The 23,308-nt window shown below is 33.4% G+C and overlaps 1 protein-coding gene across 4 annotated transcripts in view; it reads right to left on the bottom strand.

Moving 5' to 3' along the window:
* JMJD1C (jumonji domain containing 1C) overlaps nt 1-23,308 on the bottom strand; it is a 291,791-nt gene that overhangs the window by 162,519 nt on the left and 105,964 nt on the right. For all 4 annotated transcript variants that reach the window (XM_019638379.1, XM_019638382.1, XM_019638377.1 and 1 more), the window contains exon 2: nt 15,773-15,937. Coding sequence is in view for 3 of the 4 variants with exons in the window: in XM_019638382.1 (XP_019493927.1) it covers nt 15,773-15,937 (165 nt within the window). In the remaining variant the exon portion in view is untranslated. The remainder of the gene's footprint in view (nt 1-15,772; nt 15,938-23,308) is intronic.

Here is a 23,308-nt window from a genome sequence, read left to right as displayed (position 1 = left end):
CCCAAAAGGCCTCTTTAAAATATGGTAACTCCAAGGTTTAGCCAGTCTATAATTAACATGCAAGTATTTTTCAGCACAGCAGCTATTCTTAGGTGGAGTGGTTAAAAACATACAAATGAATCAGAAAATACGTTTCATAAATGGGCAATAGCATATCAATTCTCTCCTCCCCATGACGTTAGCAGCAAAAGAAAGTACTAGAAACATTTAAAACTCAGAAAGTGTGCCATGCAATTTTTCTTCTGCTTGCAAATTCAATCAGGGGATGGAACAGAAAACATTCTACTCTCCATAGCTTAGCTATAATGAAGCCTGAAATCTCATCACCTTCAACTTTGACTTCTTGTAAAAAAAAAAAAATTAAAATCTCAAGAAGGATTTTATATTTGTTAACCTGAGCCCAAGACATTTATCCTGAAATTAGCATATTAAAAACAAATATTTAAAGGTTTTTCAAGAAGAAAATTAAGATCTAAAACCTACTAAGTACTATCCATTTTTTAAGCAAAGCAACCCAAAGATTGCTTACCAATGATAATAATGTTAAGAAAACATTAAAATGTCATCAAAGTACCAAAACATCTTGGCATTTCATCAAGAGACATAGCCAAAGCAGGAGTCATTAGGTCAGCCATGAGAATTCCTAAGTGTCATCTCCTCAGACGGTGAGATTATGGAGATATATAGCTATTTGAACTAAGACTGGCGCAGAGCTTACAACGTGACTAACAAGAATCTTTATATAATCCATACGTATGATACATTTCTAGGAATAGTTTACTGGATCAGGATAGCCTAGGCTTTAATCCCACATCACTCACTAGCTGTAGATCCATAGGCAAGTTGCTTACCTCATAAGCTTAAATTACCTCAGCCACAAAACATAGATGATAAGGATGCTGTAAAGATTGAATTAGATGACACTCACAAGTGGTAATATACACAGTGCCTAATATGGAGCAAAAAGTTATCAACAATGTTTTTGTTTTCATATACTGTATGTCAATGATGTTCAAGATGCCCTAGTACTTGGGGAAAGGAAAATAGAAATATTAATAAAACATCATTAATTCCTGTCCTCAAAGCGCTTAAAGAAAAGTAGGGAAGGCAAGCATACATAGCAATAACTATAACTCAAGGATTCATGTAAATGTTGAATATCTTTACAAAAACTGTTATAATTACAAAAAGGATTCTCTGATTACAACTAATAGAATTCTTAAAATAAAGGAGGTATATGAGTTGCTCTGGATTTGTAGAAATTTAAAAGCAGAATTGGGTGAAAAGGCTTTAAGGGTGAGGAAAAAGCATGAACAAACGAACAGATTTGTAAAAATATATAGTATTTTTCTGGAAATGCTAAGCATAAGCAGTTAGGCATAGACAGAATACAGCATTGTGGGAGGTACAGGGGAAGGATAATAAATTTAATATCCTAAATTTACTAAAAGAATAATTCAGATTTCAGGCAATAAGAATTAATGATAGGTAAATAAACATATTATTTAACATTTTAGGATTTTTTTAAACGCTTACCCTTAATATTTTGCCCCCAAAAAGTAAAAAAAGCAATTCAGCTTATAATTAAAAAGAAAAGCACTTATTACTTTTGTATCATAAGCACCCTACAATGTCACAAAAAATATCTACCTATAATATTATGCAAAAGGAATAGACACTTTTGATTTATTATTTATTTGAAATTGTTTCCCATTTGTTTCAATGGAATTTCACAAATATTTTCTGTAACATTGAAAATTTCATATTAAATGCTTTCTAATGCTTCTTCATGTTTTAAGACTGTATTATCTATTCTGATCTATTGACCTGAAAATCATCCTACCATTTTACTTATGATTAATAAATAGTCCAACCATTGTTAAAAACAAGTTTTTTCCATTTTTCATAGTCAAGTAAGTTCTATGTGAGTAAACGCATTTAAAACTCACAACCAATTATAATCTACATGTGAATAATTCCAATATATGGATTAAATTAGTACAACACTAATTTTGGGTCTGCAATTCCTTTAAAGTATTAATTTCACTTACTTCTAAATCACGATTTTAAAAAATAGGAACTGCATGGAGACTCTTATCTTGAGAGCACTGAATGGGGGCAAACTTGAGCTGAAGTTCATTTATAGAGATTTGGGGGGAAACAATAACAGAACACAAAAGACAGTCTGCTGAAAGCCAGAAGACTAGCAAGAGTGTCACCACTCAGAAACCTGAAGCCACAAAGGGCTAATTAACCGCACCTAATGGTAAGAGTAAACCTACCTCACTCTTTTTAATTTTGTGTATCTCCAAAGAAAGCTGGGTTGGTATGGAGCAAATGTGGCTTTAAAAGTAATTCCTTGAGAGTTGTAACAAACCAGCCCTCATATGGATTCACTCACATTACCTTAGTAATACAAAAACTTCAAGCTCTAAATTTAAATTGGTCTAAGACCATCATGATAGTGCCATCCCAAATATATGGCAGACACAACAGCAAATCTTCTGGAGAAATCTACCCTTATTTTCAGCCTCAAAATATTCTCACAAAACTCCCCCAGCCATCTCAGCCTGGAATGGGTGTGTGTGTGGGGTGTGGGGTAAAAAATTAACTGAGCACAAGAAAACAAGGTAAAACGACCAACAGCCACCAGAAACAGTAAGTCAGACAAACTTTAGAATGAGAATTAACACAAAATGATTATGAATACTACATATTTAAAGAAATAAAAGACAAGTTTAGTAATGTGTAGAAAGCAGAATATTTTAAAAATGGGTTAAGCAGAATTAGAAATGAACCAAACAGAATTCCTAGATATAAAAAAAAAAAATTGAAATGTTTTGAAAAAGCAATGGATGGATAAAAGCTTAGTAGATAGATGCCACTGAAAGAGTAAGTAAACTGGAAATCAGGACATAGGAATGCAGAACAGAGACAAAAGAATGAAACAGTAAAAACCATATATGCAGGAGAATGTGATGACGTCTACCTTAAGTCTAATTCAGAGTTCTAACGGAGAAGAGGGGTTACAATAATGAATAAAACAAACATGACCGTGTTTCCATGGGACATACAGTTTAGTAAAAATGGCTGATATTCATCAAATAATAACATAAAATATATGAACTTATACTGTGATAAATGAAATTAGGAAAATACACTAAGTACTTTCCTCAATTTAGAGCACAGATTTAGAGAGCTCCTCCATGAAGACATGAAGTAATATTTGAGGTACGAATTGAATTAACTAGAAAGTGTTCTAAGCAGAGAGAACAGTATGTGCAAAGGTACAAGGCAGGAGAAAATATGGCATTTGAGGGAGAGGGAGCAGCAGCAGGTGGGGGTGTCAGGGTGGTTCATAAAGTTAGAAGGACAAGATCATCATGCAGTCTGTTAGATAAGTTTGGTATTTTCCCCAAGATTAATGAGAAGACACTGAAGAATTTTAAGCAAAGAAGGTGAAAAAATACATTTAAATTTTAATTTAGAAAACTTATTCACAATAATCAACTTGCCTCTTTTTTGGGGAACGAAAGAACATCGGGAATTTTTTCTTAAATTCATTACCGAATTAACATTTTTATAGTAATCTAAACTACAACAAATGGCTTAAGGTCATGAATCAATTGTACCAGTGATGGGAAACTTCCCTATATCACTAAATGAGAGATAAGAGAAAGATGGTCACCAGGTAACTTTTTATTTTCTTTTATGCCAATGAAATTTTACATTTTAATTTCCTTGACCTAAAGCCATTTGTTTTTTCATTGTTTTGACATCTTTGCTCTTATTTTTTTTATTTATTACAACTGAGATGAGCATGCTAAACATTTTTATATAAACTTGTATATTTTACTTTTTCCTTTAGTTTTCAAACAACTTTATAATTTTAGTTATCTTTCACATTTACTTTCTTTTACTTTTATTGTTCAGAGTATTTTCTACTCAAATTTTTAATTTCTTTAGTTTATTAAATAATTTTTATCATTTCCTAATATTTTAGCTATTTGTGTTAATCTTTATATTCATTTTAAAAATTCTAATCTAATTAAAAATAAATGCCTTTCAGCATTTTGCTGAAGATGAAGATTTGGTTTTTTAAAAAAGCAAGTGTTTCTTTAATTTCTCTCATGTGTTGTCATCCAGTTGATCTATGTATATATTTTTATTTTGAAATAACTATAGATTCACAAAAATTTTTTTAAAAAAGGTCACCTCGTTTTCCCTAACAGTAACATCTTATGAAACTATAGGACAAAATCAAAACCAGGAAATTGATACTGGTACAAGCTACAAATCCCACTTCAGCAGTTTTACATGCACTCATATTTGTGTATGTATATGTATGTGTGCAATGAGTGCAATCTGTTCAACTTTATCTTATATGTAGATTCATGTTCACCACCACCACAACCATGATACAGAATTGTTCCACCACCATAAGGATCCCTAGTGCCCTCACAACATTTATAAAACCTTGAAACAGAGCCTAAACTGATTTACATAAGAAAGGGTATAGAGCTACTCTTGGAAGTCCAAGATTCCGGCAGTTTTGTGGAAGAGGGAGGAGAGGTGAAAGGGTGAGAAGTAGGCAAAAAAGATTTTTTGAGGAACAGCTGTGTGAGAGTAGCTCTTGGTTGGGGAAAAAGATATGCAAAGAAGATTTTGTAGCTCTGTTATGTGTTCTGTGATATCTTCTCTACTTACTCAAAAAAGATAATGTATGCTCATGTGTATTTATTTTAGATAATATATAATAATGAGACGGGTACCAAGTTAGGAGACAGGCAGCCTCAGCTTTGTTTGGAATATACAATGATGAAGTTTTCAAGACTAGCTAATTGAAAGCACAATAATACCATAATTTAGCTGAAACAGCAGGCTACATTCACTATTTTTCTAACATAAATTAGTCTGGTGCTCCAAAATTACTCATAAATTCTTCAAATATGCTATATTTAAGTAAGGACTCCTTGTACTCGAATGAGGATGAGAAAAACTAAGTTTAAATATGATTTGTTTTATATTTAAAACTATAACAGCATTCAAGTTACAGAATCTATATAACAATACATAGTGGTGCTGCATCATAGTAACAAAAGGACTGCAGAAGATTTCATCCAAACCCATGCATACCACCATTACACACATATTACTGATCACTCACTACACTTCATGGAGTACAAAAGAGAAAACAAACCTTACCTGAAAATAACAACATATGTCAGAGGTTTCCTGGCATTACTCACCAAAAAGTGGGAGATAGAGACATTTAAAATGATAAAAATATTTCTAAATCTGTACTTATTTCTTGACCAGAAAAATTTTAGACCTCCTTTCTTCACTTTGAAAGTGAAATTACATTGATATGCTTTACCTCCAAACCCTCCCTGAAGAATAGAAAACACCCTGGAAATCATTCTTATATTCCTTGAAATCCCCAGGGGAACCCCAAGATTAGCACCATCATCTTTGGGCTTACCCAGTTTAGAAGATATTAAAATGGTTTGGATAGGTATCTTTCAAGGCCCATACTTTTACTTCAACTTAATGACCTTAAGATGTGAAAATCACACTTACCTCACAAAGCAGTACATGCATTAAGTTCTATATTTAGTTTTAAAACAAATACCCTTTTCCAATCAGAAAATACCAATTCAGCATTTAAAATCACATTAAGCATCACACTCTGTGCAGCTTTTCCTCAGCTCCCTTGCCATGCTAGGTACTTCTTTCCCATTTCTCACACTTTTATAATCTTTAATTATATCACTGATTGGTTCATTTTCCACCTGTATATCTGCTCTCTCCTCACTCTCTGGAGTTCTTGAACAAAATATTTTAGTTTATTCTCATTTACATCCACAAAGCCTTAAATTATCTGATCAGGAATAAACGAAAATGACTATTCAGTTTTTTTCCTTATAAGACTTTTCCAGAAACTAGGTTGACTATAAAATACAAATGCTCTTCCATGAACTGTCTCAGTAAATTTAGTAACTGGTAGGGTATATAAGCTCTACTATAGAAGAAAAAGCATTACTTTGGGAGATAGGGGACTTGGGTTTCATTTTCACTTCCATAATTACCCTATACTTCCTTTGCTTACTGGAAAAAGGAGGACATGAAACTGGATGATGGTAATAATACCATACATAACAAGAGGCTTTTTATGTATGATATGTCCCTGTATAGTGCAGAGTTAACCAAACCCAAAGAGAAGTCTGGCCTCTGCCCTTGGCCACTGAGAGGTGATCAGCCAGCCTCTGGAATGTTCTGCCTAATTAAGAATATCTCTGCCTGGAGTCTTTGGCCACTGGACAGTCTAAAAATGTGATTTATGGTGGGGACTTTGGGCGACACAGTATCAGTTGTGACCTCAAGAGGAAATGATAACTAAAGACATTAGTCCAATTTATGGGAGGAAATAAAGACTAAAGCTCAGGTATGCAGATAGTATGTGATTGAGCACCAATAAAAACTGTGCACAGTAAAAGGCTGAGGTGAGGCTTCCCTAATTGGCAATGTTCTGCATAATGTCACACATTGTGGCCGGAAGGACGTAGTGATGTCCATGACTTCATGGTCCATATGTGGACTCCTCCTGTGCATAGGGTACTCTGTGACCCATGCATCTCTTTCTTCCCTTGGGTGATTTTGTTGCCTTTCTCTGCAATAAAGCATAAGCACGAGTATCACGGTGGTTCAGTGAATTCTGTAAGTCCTCCCAGTAACTTGAGAGTGGGTTTGGGAAATCCTCAAACTTGAGACTGGTGTCAGAGGGAGGACAGTCTTATGGGGATTCCCCTAGTACAGTTGGATAAACTCAATGCAGTGTTATACTGAGGTTTTTGTTTATATATTTTGTTGCTTGACTTTCACAACAACTCTATATGGTAGGTACCACTATTATGAAGACAGCGAGACAGAATAAATCAATTCAGTTCATCCAGATATTAACAGTAAATGGAAAAGTAGAGATTTGAACCTGGGCTTCTGTTTTTTGGGGTTTTTTAAATTTTTCTTTTTTATAGTTAAACTTTTAATGTCAATATGAGTTTTTATAGCCATTATTTTATTGTATTTTTTTATTGTTAGTTTCAGGTGTACAGAACAATGCAATAATTATTCTTTTCACCCTTTGCACAGAAACCCTCCTCCCCCATCTATTGCCCTCCCCCCCCCCTCTGGAGAAATCTACCCTTATTTTCAGCCTCAAAATATTCTCACAAAACTCCCCCAGCCATCTCAGCCTGGAATGGGTGTGTGTGTGGGGTGTGGGGTAAAAAATTAACTGAGCACAAGAAAACAAGGTAAAACGACCAACAGCCACCAGAAACAGTAAGTCAGACAAACTTTAGAATGAGAATTAACACAAAATGATTATGAATACTACATATTTAAAGAAATAAAAGACAAGTTTAGTAATGTGTAGAAAGCAGAATATTTTAAAAATGGGTTAAGCAGAATTAGAAATGAACCAAACAGAATTCCTAGATATAAAAAAAAAAANTCCATTCCCACACTCTACTCCACGTCCCGTGACTATATGTATATATAATTACAGTTGACATACATTATTATTCAACATCAGCTTCAGAAATACAGTGTGGTGGTCAGACCTCTACACCGACTATGAAGTGGTCTCCCTAACAAGACATGAGTCCATCTGGCCACTTAAAAAATATTTACAACATTATTGATTATATCCCCCAGACCGTCTTTTCTATCCCTGAGGCCATATTGTAGTTACCAATTTGTATTGTCTCATCCCTTCCCCTTCTCCTTCATCCCTACCCCTTCCCAACTAGCAACCCTCAGTTTTTCCTCTGTGTCTCTGAGACTATTTCTGTTTACATTTCTCATTTATTCAGTTTTTCAGAATCCACGTATAAGTGAGATCATATGGTATTTGTCTTTCTCTGACTGACTTTAGGCTTCTGTTCTTAATATATTATGTGGCCTGCCTAGATGACTGCTGAGGTTCTCTTCTTCAGCAATTACATTCTCTGAACCTATGATGACTTCTAAAGTCTCATCAAGCCATGTAAATCTACGAGCAAAGAGTATTTCATACAGAATTAAAAACAAACCTTAATCTTCATTATATTTTATTTTGTCATTGTATAAACTGCCATTTTTATTAGAAAGTTTTAATTCTTTGTACTATTAAGGACGGATATTAAAAATATTCTATTAACAAACATAAAAAGTAGCTGTCAAAATGTATTAACAGAAGCCTAAAATAATCTATTAAACTGATTCATTTGAAGAAAACTATCTCCAAAATAAAAAATATGAGTTAAAAGTTATGACATTAAAATTTCTAATTTCTTAGAAAATAATCGTTTTTATTGAAAAGACAAATTATACTCAGGCACAATCCCACCATTCTAAAAATAAAAAAATATTTCAATTACTTTATAATACTTTCTAATTACACAATTTTGATACAATCAATATTTACTTTTTACTTGAAATTTTATTTGTCCATATTTCTCTAAAGTATTCATAATTCAAATCATTTTTAAAGCTGCATAATATCTCAGAATATTAATTAAACAACACTCATAAACTGTTGGACATCAAAGTTGTTTCCTTTGTTTTTCTTCTTTAGTGGGACTATAATGAACACCTTTCTGTATGTAACATTATGCCTTTCATTTCTGGATCTACAGTCCTACCATACTGCCTGGTTCCTATAAAGCGTCTGATAAACATTAGCTGAACTGAATATAAGTTTTACTTTTTAAGAATTGTTTTGTAAACATAATTTCCTAAATGTAGAATTAATGAATCAAAGCATATGAACTTCTTTATGGTTCCTACAACAAAATACTTTCCCCCCAAAATCATGTCATTTTATGACCCACAAAAAATGAATAGGTGTGCTCATTCATTATACTCTTTCCCATTATTAGATTTTATCATTTAAAAAACATTTAATAATTTCTACATCTAATTTGATCTCATAAAGTGCTTTTACCTTACAGAGAAATACTAATCCTGACAGTATATTGTCTTTACTAACATTTCATTAGTTATCAAAGTATAAAAACTAGTAATTCTAATTCTGGAAACTCAATGATCGATATGTAAAAACTATTTCAAAGACCAATTCATAGTTGGAATGTGGCATGTCTTCACATTTTAGTAAAATTTGGTTGAGGTCATAATCTAAATCAAGTTTGTCAATGCAATATCCAGACGTAAAGGCAATTTTGTACCAAAAGAGTGAATTCTATTCTACTTTGAGAGTATTTCTTTCGGAAAAGAGAGCAACTAGAAACTACTTTCAGTACATAAAAAACCCAAAGAAATATATTGATAAAGGTTTACATATTTATGATCTGATTACAATTCCTGGTCAAATCTAAACAACCTATCTATGAAGAAAGAGTTGCACTGGGAAGGAGAAATCTGAGCTTCCTAAAACTCACTTCAGACATTCAGATAAATTCATGCAGATTAGCATATTTAGTTGAAAATGAATATATAAATTTTTTCCTTCTACATCTTTAAAATAACCTTTTCGGGTAATTTTACATAGGAATCACATTTGTATCTCATTGGAATGAAGGCATTTATTATAAGCATTTTTATTTGTTTTTGACTACTTATCATATTTGAAATTGGTAACATATACTTTTTACCACAACTGGATGATTATGCTTTCCTATTATCCTTTGATCTTAGCATAAAGTGATAGCCAGGAAACTTGCTATAACTCCCAGTAGGGTTCTGTTTCACTAGCTGGGGTAAAGTAGATTCATCACTTTAAAATAAGCAATTATTCACTATCTAAGATGGGTAAGGCACTGTGCTAGACTCCCAGGAATGATACAAAAATGACTGAGACGTGATTCCTGTCCTCAAAGAACTTACAATCTAGAAGAGAAAGACACACATGCAAACAGGTAAGTATAATACAAAGCAGAATGTGCTAGTTGTTAAAACATGTACAAAGTTCTACAGGAGCACAGGATGGTGAGATTAATTCTGGTTGGGGTGATCTGGAAGGCTGGGCCAGCAGAAATGTAGTAGAAAACTCGGCCCCTTAGAAAATGCAGCAGTGTTACAGCCCAGCTGGGTTAGGGTCGAAGCCCCACTCCCCACAGAAGGTTTTCCTAAAGGAGATGGAGCCAGGGCCCTAACCCAGTTAGGTAGGTGATTCGTTGATTTCAACTATGAGTGCCAACACTTGCTTTCCCTGGTGCAGATGTGATTTCATGAATATTTCATGAATATTAAGAAATAAATAAAATTTAACAATATATTAAGTAACTTACATTAAAATGTAAGTTATCTCGGCCTCCATCATCAGAATGGCCTCAGGTAGTATTCTGATCACACAGGACCAAACAAACAAACAAACAAACAAACAAACAAACGACACCACTTCAGCATGTTACATACATGGTGTTCCAATACATGTTGAGCTACTGATACCCTGGGAAGAAAGATGAAGAGACAGTTCTGGAGAAGTAGCCTCAGTATTATACTAGTCCATATTTTGTTCAAGTTTTATTTTTAATTTTTAAAAATAAGGCTTAGAATAGGTTAATGAGATAACAGGATTTTTTTTTTTGCCTGTCATGATTTTAGGAATCAGCAGGTATACTGATGCTTTCTACTGATTTCTTACAATAAGAGGTAGACAAGACAATATAATATAACCAATGTACGATATTTTACAGGTACCACAAGAGGGTTGAAACAACTAGAAAGAGAATAATAAATACAAACATGTTTAAGTAAAAGAGAACATGAAAAACAAGTATCATGTGCACAGAATATGAAACATTAAACTTGTAGAGAAGTAAAGAGTATTAGTTTCCACTGAATTTCATTCTATTGCCACCTCATATTTATCCCTAAAATTTCTCAAATTTGTAAATATAGTATTTTGTTCTGCTATATGAATTTTAAAATTCTGACTTTCCTAACGGCTGCTTGTAGATATCCTTAAATAAGGCTCATTTTAATGAACAAATAGGGAAATAATAGAATCTCAGTCATACATACTATACATAAATGAACGTTTGCAACGTCTTATGAAACTTAAAATGATTATTTTCTAAAGCTTACCACGCATTCTTATTTCTATTATTTGTTCCAATAATTTTTACTACCTCCTGAATCAAAGAAAGAAACAAGAAAAAAGAAAACATAACATGACTGTCGAAATTAAGGAAGCTATCCCATTATATAGACTTTCTTTAAATATAAGCATACAATTCAAAAAGACTTGCTACCATAAAATTAGCTGAGCAAACCACGAAACAAATATGACATTAGGTTACAGTATCTATAATAATATCAAGAAAGCTTATAATAAATATTAGAAAAACACAAAACCCTAAGTAATTGAAAAAACACAAAAAATACAATTTGCTAATAAATATGAAAAAATAGTCATTACATTAAAGAAAAGCAAATTAAAACAATGAAATAGTACATTTAATATAAAATTAGCCAATATAAAAATGGTGAAACACATAATTTTGCAGTCCTTAAATTGTAAAAATCCTCCTTTTGAATATTTTTTTGAGTTTTAAAAAAAGATGGTATGAAAGTAAGTAATCAATGCTTACAGGTGAGGTGACAGGGGGAGTTGGGGAATTAGGGTCAAAATGAGATGAAAGCACTCATACATGAATGGGGACAAGGGCAGTTAAGTACAACTTTTAACTAATTTGTGGAAAGTATCAGGAGATTTTTAGATTTTTGTGGTTTTCAAGTTCACACCCTCTGACCAGTAATTCTACTGCAATTTCAAATTTTAAAAAAAGATACAAAGATACATGTATTTATCACAATATTTATCAGTTATTTATAATCACAAAAATCAAAAACAACTACAATATCAAACATTAAGGAAATGGATAATATGATCAAATATTATGCAGACATTAAAAATTGTTAATATTACCTGAGAAGAGAAATCTATAGAATAAAATATTAAGTAAAAAAAGCAGGATCTACAATTTTAATGCACTCTTACCTAAAACTAAGATTACAAGAAAATAGAGATTTGCATCATGTTGCTTTGTTGAATTCATTTATTAGTTTTAATATTTATTTGTGTATGTATGTGTGTGTGTGTGCGCATAATCTTTAGGGTTTTCTATATATAAGATCATAACATCTGAAAACAAATAATTTTACTTCTTCTTTTCCAATTTATATGCTTTTCCTCCCCTTTTCTTGTCTAACTGCTCTGGCCAGAAATTCCAATACTATCTTCAATGGAATTTCATCTTTGTCTTGTTCCTGATCTTAGAAGAAAAGCTTCTAAGCATCTTTTACAGTTGAATATGTATAACGTTAACTAAGCAAATGGATATAATATAAACCAATTACATTTCTATACTCCAATGTTACTCAACAATCTGAAAATAAAATTAAGGATTCCGTTTACAACAGTATCAAAAGAAATAAATTGCTTAGGAATTAACCAAGGAGGTGAAAGACTTGTATACTGAAAACTACAAAACATCACTAAAAGAATTTAAAGAAGACATAAATAAATGGAACAACATTCTGTGTTCATAGATTGCAAGGTTTAATATTGTTAATATGTCAATACTACCCAATGTGATCTACAGATTCAATGCAATCCCTATCAAAATCTCAACACTTCTTGCAGAAATAGAAAAATCCTGAAACTCGTAAAGAATTTCAAGGAACACTGAATAGCCTAAACAACCTTGAAAAATGACCAAGTTGGAGGACTCGCACATCCTGATTTCAAAACTTACTATAAAGCTACAGTAATCAAAACAGTGTGGTACTGGCATAAAGACAGGCATATATTAACAGACCAATGGAATAGAATAGAAAGCCCAGAAATAAATTCTTGCATGTATGTTCAAATAATTTTTGCCAAGGGTGCCAAGGCCATTCAATGGAGAAAGGACAGTCTTTTCTACAAATGGTGCTGGGTATCTACAATCAAATGAGAGAAGTTGGATCCTTATCTAAAACCATAAACAAAAATTAACTCAAAATGGGTCAAAGGCCTACATGTAAGACCTAAAACAATAAAACTTTTAGAAGAAAAAATGTTTTCTTCTAAAAGAAACAAAAGCTTCACATCACTGGATTTGGCAATGATTGCTTGGATATGCTACGAAAGGCACAGGTAACAAAACAAAAAACAGAGAAACTGTACTTAATTAAAATTAAAATTTTTTGTTTATCAAAAGACACTGTCAATGGAGTAAAAAGGCAAACCACAGAATAGAAGAAAATATTCACATATATTACATCTGATAAGGGATTAATATATAGAGAACTCTTAAAAGTCAACAACATAAAAACTACAACCCAATTCAAAAGTGGAGAAAGGACTTGAACAGACATTTCTTCAAAAGATATACAAAGAGCCAATTAGCACTTAAAAAGATGCTCAACATCACCAATCACTGAGTAAATACAAATCAAAACCACAAGGAGATACCACTGCACTCCCATTAGAATGGCTATTATCAAAAAACTAAAAACAAGTGTTGCTAAGAATGGAAAACAGTAGAGCTGCTATGAAAAACAGTATGAAAATTCTTTTAAAAAATAAAAATAGAATTATCATACAATCCAGCAATTCCGCTTCTGGGTTTATACCCACAAAAATTAAAAGCATGATCACAAAGAGATATGTACACCCGTGTGCAGAGAAGCATTATTGAGAAGAGCCAAGAGGTAGAAGCAACACAAGTGTCCATCAACAGACAAATGGATAAACACAATGTGCTATATACGTACAACAGAATATTTTTCAGCCTTGTAAAGGAAGGAAATTCTGATACAGGCTACAACATGGATAAATCTTGCAGACATTGTGTTAAGTGAAATAAGACAGTCACAAAAAAACAAATACTGTATGATTCCACTTATATGAGGTACTTAGAGTAGTCAAAATGGTAGAGACAAAAAGTGAAATGGTGGTTGCCAGGGCAGAGAAGACGGGGAAGAGTACAGTTTTAGTTTTGCAAGATGGAATAAGTTCTAGATAGCTGGTTGTACAACAATGTGAATATACTTAATGCCACTGAACTTTACACTTAAAAGTAATTAAAATAGAAAATTTATGTTAAGCATATTTTACAATTAACAATTTTTTTAAATTCTGTGGTTTAAAAAAAAAAAGCAGAGAACACGTCAAAGAAATAAGTTGGCTATTCCTTAGTGGTGAAAGTAGAATGATTATGATTTTCTACTTTATACCATTTTCCAAATTTTTTATAATGTGTTTATTTTTGTATGTATTATGAAAAAATAAATTAAAATTTAAAAAGAGATTTACTGATTATTAAAGTATTGAGTTTTTAGTATTTTAAGTATTTACTATTGGGTTTTCAACAGCAAAAATTTATAAAATTACAAAAATTATCCTAATAGAAATTTTCTCCAAATTAAGTAATTTATGAATATACACTAAGAATTCACTTTGATTTTAACTGTCTCTAAGAAAGGGCAGAGGTTTTCTAAAGTTCTGCTTATTCTTTATGATACTGAGGCATAGTTTTTGGTATTAATAATGTTACTGCTTCCTGCTTTTGAGACGTCTCATGAAAAACTCACAAATATATCCTAATTACTCACAGGTTTTAACCAATTTTTGAGTTAAGGTTTATAAATTTAAAGAGCATAGTAGTCATGGTTTTAAAAACTTGATATTAACAATTCAATATACCCATTCAACAAATATTTTTTAAAACCTGTCATGGATAAAATTAGCTTCTTTATTTTGCTAGAGTATTCAAAATATCCTATCAAAACTATAGCTTATGGGTATCATCTTTCATCTTTCCATATTATATTTTTCTTTTAAAAAATGCCACTAATTCAATTCACTTCATCTCCTCTCTCCTCTTCCATCTCTTTCTTTTCTTTTTAACCACTTATTGCCTCATACTTTTAAAGGGTTAATTAAAAGAGAAAATTTATAAGCGCTATAATTATTAGCAAGCAAAACTATACTTGCAAATAATTAATGTTTAAAAAATCTGAAAGTAACTACTCTGACAATATTTATACCAAATATCTGAAATAATGTTTCAATGGCTTTTAAAATATTTCTTTGATATTAACACAATAAAATTATTTCATTCAAACATATACTGCATACCTGTTACACGCTAGACACTGCCAGAAAACAGGGCTAACAATGGTTAGACAGATGTGGCTTTTTTCCTAATACAATTAATGATCTTGTTAGTTAGCATGTTTCTTTTATAAAACTCTTCAAAGTAAGTGAGAATTAATTGTAATCCACTATATTTTCTTAAATATAAAACATTATGAAGTAATTTGACCTATTACCTAAATATAAAATCTCACATTAAATATCTGCTATTACCAACAATTATTCACTTAATTTTGACTAAATTGACAAACCAAGGAAAATTATATGCTATTAAATGCTTTATAAAAAGTATTCTATCGTCCACATACATGTACAAAGTCTCACTCAGCAAAGTTGTTCCACACTGCACACAAACCAATCATCCATCTCTTAGTAGCCTTTAATCCAATTTATATTTCCCTTAATTGGACAGATTAAACTATCTGTAGACTAAAGATGCTGAAAGAGTACTAACCAAGATACTAAGTTGTTTAACAAAATAAAAGCAATATTCTGAAATTTCTGCCAGATACTTCAGAGCTTCAGGAATATTAATCTATAATTAGCAAAATAAATCTAAACTTATATTCAGTTCTTGTTCTTTTAAAAAAACTGAAAATGCTTAATGAAACAAACACATCTTACCAATGCAGGCCACTGAATCTGTTTGCTTTTTGATCCCTGAGTCTGGCTAGGGTTGTTCCTTCTGGCCCAGATTAAGTGGTATTCCACCAAGAAAGTTGAAAAATCTTCGTAAACTCTAACCCACTCTCGTTTATCCCATTCGAGATCATCAAATTCCACATACACCTATGGAAAAGAAAACATAAAATTCCATAAGCAATATAGAGTGTGATATTTTTTAAAATGTATAAGCCATGAAGTTGAATTAGAAAAGACATTAACACATTCATTATTTAAATTAACATTTCTTTTAAAATCATTTAAGTAATTTCTCCCTAACCAAATTATAACCTATACTTATTTTACGATAAGAAGATAAACCAGGGCCGGCCGAGTGGTGCGTTGGTTAAGAGCTGGATCGGGATGCCAGAGGGCCCCGGTTCGGATCCCACATATGAGAGTGAGTGACACTGCCCTCTACAGCTAAGATGCTGAACAACAGCTCGACCTGGAGCTGGGCTGCCATGAGTCGCCAGCGACAGCTGGTGGGTTGCCATGGGCTACCATGTGTAGCCAGCAGCCAGCGTGAGCGGCCATCCAGAAGCCGGCGACTGATCTGCCTCACCCGGGAAGAGCGCAATGATGGTGCCAACTTGGGCCAGTGAAGCAACGTCCTCCACAACTAGACTGAAGAACAAAAGGATAGCAACTTGTCTGTTCCCCTTTCCCCAGTTCCCCAATAAAAATCTTAAAAACAAGATGATAAGCCAAAGTTTATGAAGAAAAGCAATTTACACAATGTTGGTCAGTATAAATTGGCCAATATCTACTAAAGATATACTAAAGTACTATGTCCATGTTGATGATTCTAGAAGCAAAGCTCAGAAAACATTTTCTATAAAGAGCGAAACAGTAAATATTTTAGGCTTTGCATAACTACTTAAAGTCTCTGTCATAACTACTTACTTCTGACTCTGTAGTAAGAAAGCAGTAATAGATACATGTAAACAAATGAGTTTGGCTTTGTTCCAATAAAACTTTAATTACAAAGACAGGCAGCAGTGCAAGGATGGTCCAAAACATGAAAATCAATCAATGTAATACATATTAATAGAATAAAGGACAAAAACATGATCATGTTAATTGACACAGAAAAAGCATCTGACAAACAACACTCTTTCATGATAAAAAACACTCAAACTAGGAATAGAAAAAAAATGACCTCAACATAATATTATATTGAAAAGTTCACAGCTAACATCATACCCAATGGTAAAAGACTGAAAGCTTTTCCTCTAAAATAGAAACAAGTCAAAGATGTTATATTTGGAAACCGAAGCTGACGCTTTTATACTCAATCACTCTACCCCTTCTTGCCCCCCACTTTCATCTTTTTTCATTCATTCTCTAAAATTCTCTCTTCAGAGCTGACTTTCCTACTCATTTATGAGTTACATTGAAGGCAGTCTTGTTCCTACTTACGTTTTCCTTCCACCCTTCTTTTACTCCTTTAAACCTGAAGTGTTTCAGTTTCCATTTATTTATATCCTGTTTGTTCTGGCCTCTCTCAGGTTCTTCAGGATGTTTATAACCCCTGCTTCAACTCAAACTTAGCTTTGAGCTCCTACAAGCAGTTATTTTTCATAGTTTATATTATATAATCAAATACTGCCCTATGGTCTTCAAATATAATGAGAGTATCTTTAAATTATGGGTGCAAACTCACTGAGGGTAGAGCTGTTATAGTGTCCAGTACAGTGCTGTATACACATAAAGTGCTTAATAAATATGAAGTATCTCCTAACCTTTGCCATCATGGACTTTTAAACATGGAGACAAACTGGTAAAAGATGTTTGATTTTGAGGTCTTTTTGCTGCTGCCCATTAGGAAGCTAATTATAGTTTATATGGATGTGATTACCTATTAGAATTGGGAAAGAGAGGAATATCCTGTTCAAGGAGTTAACATCTGTCCTAGTCATCCACACAAAGTGGAGCAGAAGCTCAAGTTCAAGGAACAAGACTGTTGGCTTCTTCTGAAAACACATCCTTAGGGGTTGAGCTGAGGTCTATCTGGTGTTAAGCAAGTTTCAAAGTATACCCAATTTCTCCACTATTTAAAATCTTGCAAGGTTCTCATATTTAATTATTAAATTGTGGTGTAAATGGGCTTTTGGAAAATTGAAGCAGAGACAATGTTCAAGAAAACCTGAGCACTATCTTTCCATTGCCCTCATGAACAATTAAAATATGGTGTTGACAAAATATTTCAGTCAAGAACTGAAACAGCCAAGGTTTGTAAACATTTCCCTTCCCTAAAACACATAAATTCAATGTAAACTCTTCCAAATGCAAAGACCTTGATATATATTATAGTTTTTAGCATGAAATGAACTTTCTAAACTCACAGCTTATTCATGGACAGTGCATGTTGCTTGTGCTGGCTCCCTCCCAAGTCCCATGGGAAGGATGGAAAGGGCTCAGGATGGATACCTATGTACATAGAATAACACAGACCTTGAGGAACTTTTTTACCTTTATAATAGAGTGGAAGCAAGTCTGCTGTTTGTTTGGGGGAATTTATTATCTCATCCCTCATTGCTGCTCACTGCAAACACAACTCTGAGAAATCGCCCAGTCAGGGTTTTGCATTCTTAGCATATCTAAACAAGAACAGGCAGGGATTCTCAGTGCCAGTGTTGGATTACGTATGCCAACACAGGTAAGATTTTTATATCTTGGCTAACTGAATCAGTAACTAATCTAGCCTTACAGTACATGGGTACATATGTGAGGTAAGGTTTAGGGAGGTATAGTTTCTTTCCATAAATCTGCAAACCTACATAACATACTGTATATACTTACTTGGTTAATTATATAGTACTTTTTATCAACTCCCTCCTCATTCACCTCTATTGGGTCCTTCTGTCTCCTTACTTCCCTGTATTACTAACTAAAATACAAGATCATTGAGGGCAAGGATTATTAGTATGCCTTTGTCTTTTTTGCATCTAGTGCCTGGCACACACAGTGGCTACACTGTTTTCCTTCCCTCCAGCAATGTACGAAGGTTCCAATTTCTTCACGTCCTTGCCAACACTTGTTACTTTCTCATTTTTAAAAAATTATAATCAGGGCCGGCCGAGTGGCTCAGTTGATTAAGAGTTCGCTCAAGAGTTTGAGCTCTGAGCAACAGCGGTTCGAGTCCAGCCCGAGCTGAGCAGCCGCTGAGCTGCCAACAGGTAGCAGGATGACTCAAAAAAAAAATTATAATCATCCTACTAGGTATGATAAAATTCAACTTATTAATAAGCAAATATTACATTCTGTGTAGTTACGTTAAATTTGACATGGTGAAATAAAATTGTTAAGTACAGTTCTGTAGAGAAATTCAATATATATTCACACAAAGACACCTAAGCCGCTTCCAGTGGCTCATACCGCAGACTTTCCTAAAATTTCTCCAAAGTTTACAAACCCCAAACAAGCCACTTACTAATTGGGAAAAAAAAAAAAAATATATATATATATACACACACACACACACACACACACACACACACACACACACACATATATATATATATACACACACACATATATATATATACACACACACATATATATATCTATATATCTAAATCTATATCTATATCTATATATAAAACATTTTATTGGCGAGTTGGGGAAGGGGAACAGCCAAGTTGTTGTCTTTCAATCTTACTTGTGGAGGGCGCAGCTAGCTCAGCTCCAAGTCTGATTGCCATCCGGCCGCCAGACGGCAGCTTGCAGCCGCTCAGCTCAAGGTGCCATGTTCAATCTTAGTTGTGGGTGGGTGTAGAGCACCATCCCATGAGGGAGTTGAACCATCAACCTTGTTGTTAGGAGCACGTGCTCTCACCAGCTGAGCCACCCTGCCACCTGTTGGCAGCTCAGCTCCGGCGCAGCTCACTGGCCCATGTGGGAATTGAACCAGTGACCCTGTTGCTCAGAGCTCATTCTCTTGACCAACTGAGCCTCTTGGCCGGTCCACTATTCAGCAAATATTGACTAAGGATGCCACTCTGTACACTGCAGTCATACCTCTTTTTCAATTCAACCTGAATATATAGTCTCTCATAAGGTCTCTAAACTTCCTAGCTTCAAGGTATATTTCAGAAGTCTGGTCTCAAAAAAATTTTTTTTTATCATTTGCACTGAATCAAATGTCTTTCCTTCTATGTACACTGGCAATGTACTTAAACCTCTATCAAATGCCCTTAGTAGTCCAGCACATTGAAATTATGTGTCCTCAACTATTAGGTCATCAGGAAAGTCATGACGCATTTTTCCATTGAAGAACATAGAAAAATAAGTCATGACTTTCCTGACGACCCAATAAATTATGTTAGTTAATGGTGGGCCAATACAAATTAGAAAATAAGGAATGAAAAATAGAACTGACTTGATTTCAGATGGTGGGGAAATGGATTCAACTATAAAGGTTAGTTCTCTCTTGAAGATAAAAGTGTGAATTTAAAAATATGAGATAAAAATACATGAGAAATATTCCTCATCTCAAAAAACAACCTGTACTTTTAGGACTGTATGTACATTCTGATTAAACATATCTGTATCCCTAACAGAAGGCAACCATGAATGTCTAAAGAACTCTTTCTATTAGGGTGGGCCAGTGATCCAGTTCAACAGAGAATGGTTTCTGACTGAAGCTAAAACTAAGCACCAGATTCCAGAAACCTAAGAGAGGCACCTTGATTTCTGGAGTTTTGGGTGGGAAGAACAGATATAATGCTGTATACTCCTGGTGCTATTCAAAACAGTTACCACTACTTTAGATAATAAGTAGACAACATAAGAGAAATCTATCAAAATATGTTTAGGCAATGTATGGGAAAATTATAAAACACTGATGAAAGAAATTGAAGGTCGAAATAAACGGACAGATCCACTATGTTCATGAACTGAAAGACTCAATACTCTTAAGAAGTAAATTTCTCCCAAATCTAGTCTATAGACTCAGTGAAATTCCAATCAAAACCTCAGCAGAATTTTTGCATGGGAATTTACATGGGAAAGGAAGGGATATAAAATACCCCAAATAATTTTTTAAAAAGAAGAAAAAGGTTGGATGACTCACACTATTTGGTTCACTATAAAGCTGTAGTAATGAAGAGTGTGATATTACCAGAAAGATAGACACACAAATCAGTGTAGAGAATAAAGTCCAGAAACAGATCCACATAGAACTGAAAACTAATTTTTGACAAATGTACAACTGCAATTCAAAGGAGATAATCTTTTCAATAAATGATGCTGGGATAACTGGATCCCCACATACAAAAAAAAAAAAAAAGAACTTCAAACCATACTTCACATGACATACAAATATTAGACACAAATAGTTTATAGACTTATGTTTTGAAGAAAACAAAATATTTGTGACTTTGGATTAGGCAAGAATTCTTAAAAATGACTTCAAAAGCATAAACTACAAAACAAAAAAATGTAATTGTCATCAAAATTTAACATTTTTTTGCTCTGTAAAGACAATGTTAAAAAACATAAGCCAGAGACTGAAAGAAGACATTTACAAATCGTGTATTTGACTAAAAACTTGTATCCAAAATAAAGAACTTTCAAAATTCAACAAAAAGGAAAACCAATTAAAAAATATGGAAAAGATGTGAACACATACTTCGCCAAAGAAGATATACATATGGCAAACAAGCACTTGAAAAGATACTCAAAATCATGAGTCATCAGAAAAACTCAAATAAAAACCACAATGAGGTACCATTACATATCTAACAGATTGGCTAAAATTTAAGCCATGTGAAATGAAAATTTGTATTTACACAAAAACCTGTATATGAATGTTTATAACACTTTTATTTTTTAATAGACAAAAGCAAGCAACAAAACAAATGGGGACTTGATAAAGAAACTGGTATATCCATATAATGAAATACTTCTCATCAATAAAAAGGAACAAACTATTAATACATGCAACAATATGAATGAATCTCAAATGCTTTAGGATAACTTAAAGAAGTCTGACTCAAAAGGCTACATAATATATGATGAGTCTCTTCATTTGGGGAAAGACAAAACAAGAATTGATTATTAGTTGTCTTAGTCCATTAGTATGGACTAAGAATTGATTAGTTGTCCAAGGTTAGGGGGTGGGGGGAGGTTGAGGGATTTGAAGTTTTGACTACAAAGATGTGGTGGCAAAAGGAAATTGTGGGGGAGTGATTAAACTGTTCTATGTGTTGATTGTAGTTATAGTTACACTATGCATTTGTCCTCACAGAACTATTCACCAAAAAAGAAAATAAAATGTACTCTTATTAATAAACAGCCTGTAAGTAAAGAATTTAACAGAAAAGGGAAAGGAGGAGGAATGCGCATGATGAAAAACCATGCCACTCCCTTCTTTCAAAGACAACGATGTAATAGTATTGTATTTATTGGGATTATACTATAAAGGTTTACATGCCTTTGGGGGTAAAAGACAGAAGAATGAGATGGTAATCTCAAAGGCTATATTCTAATATGCTGGTGGGCCAAAAATTTCTGCAATTACACATTATCATGGCACAGGTTGAGCCCAGGGTCCTTTTTCATTGAGAGAAAAAGGAAGAGCCCTGTTAGTAAGACCCTGACATATCCACTTACACTCTCCTTTTTTTTGCTTTGAAAAGGCAAATGTAGTAGAGGTGGGGGTGAGGAAAAAGCTATGGAAACACTGACAACCTGAAGTTAACCCCCATCTCAAATGCCATATAGCTGGTAATGTAGCAACTTCTGTGGAAAAAGAAAGCATTAACAGAAGAGCATGCCCTAAAATAAAAAGGATATAAATCTTGGGTCCCAAAAACTTTAGGGTATGTAACCTTACTTATAAGCTTGCAAGTGTTCTGTTTTCAGGGAGCTTTTAGAAAGGATACCCCAATTTTTTAAAGAGAAGCTAATGATACCTTTTCCTGATAAGCACAAGGGGGCACTGGAACACACAGTATTAGGTATGTCTTATGCTACACCTAAGGACTTTCCCTAAGTTCAAAGGAGGGAAAAACAAGCAACAGTTGGTAGACATACTATATCTCAGTTTCATAGAAACTTCTTCCACATGAAGAAAGATTTTATAAGACTCAATTTAAATGTATGCATTTTCTTCAACAATCAAACTCATGTAATGAATTTTTCCTTCTATCAAATCCTATCAACAGGAATGATTCCCTCTCAACTCTTATTAGGTCAACTATAATGCTTGAATTTACTAAATAACCACAAAGCCCTTCAAATCACAATTTACCATTATTTACTAATTTCACTTTTCAATCAATGGCTCTTCACCAAAACAGAGTAAAAACTATAAATACTTCAATTCATAAATAATTCTTCAACTACTTAGTATGATAGATTACTGACTCGGATTTTAGATATATTTTGAGAAATACCACTGTTCTTTTTGATTTTTTTTTTTGGGGGGGAATTGGGGGGATGGGAACAGTGCTGGGGGATTGGGGGAAGGGGAACAGACAAGTTGCTGTC

Source organism: Hipposideros armiger, unplaced genomic scaffold (assembly GCF_001890085.2).
Source record: "Hipposideros armiger isolate ML-2016 unplaced genomic scaffold, ASM189008v1 scaffold_39, whole genome shotgun sequence".
In the NCBI taxonomy this organism is placed as follows: domain Eukaryota; kingdom Metazoa; phylum Chordata; class Mammalia; order Chiroptera; family Hipposideridae; genus Hipposideros; species Hipposideros armiger.
The sequence above is the reverse complement of the archived record's forward strand: the minus strand, read 5'-3'. Positions and strand labels throughout refer to the sequence as shown.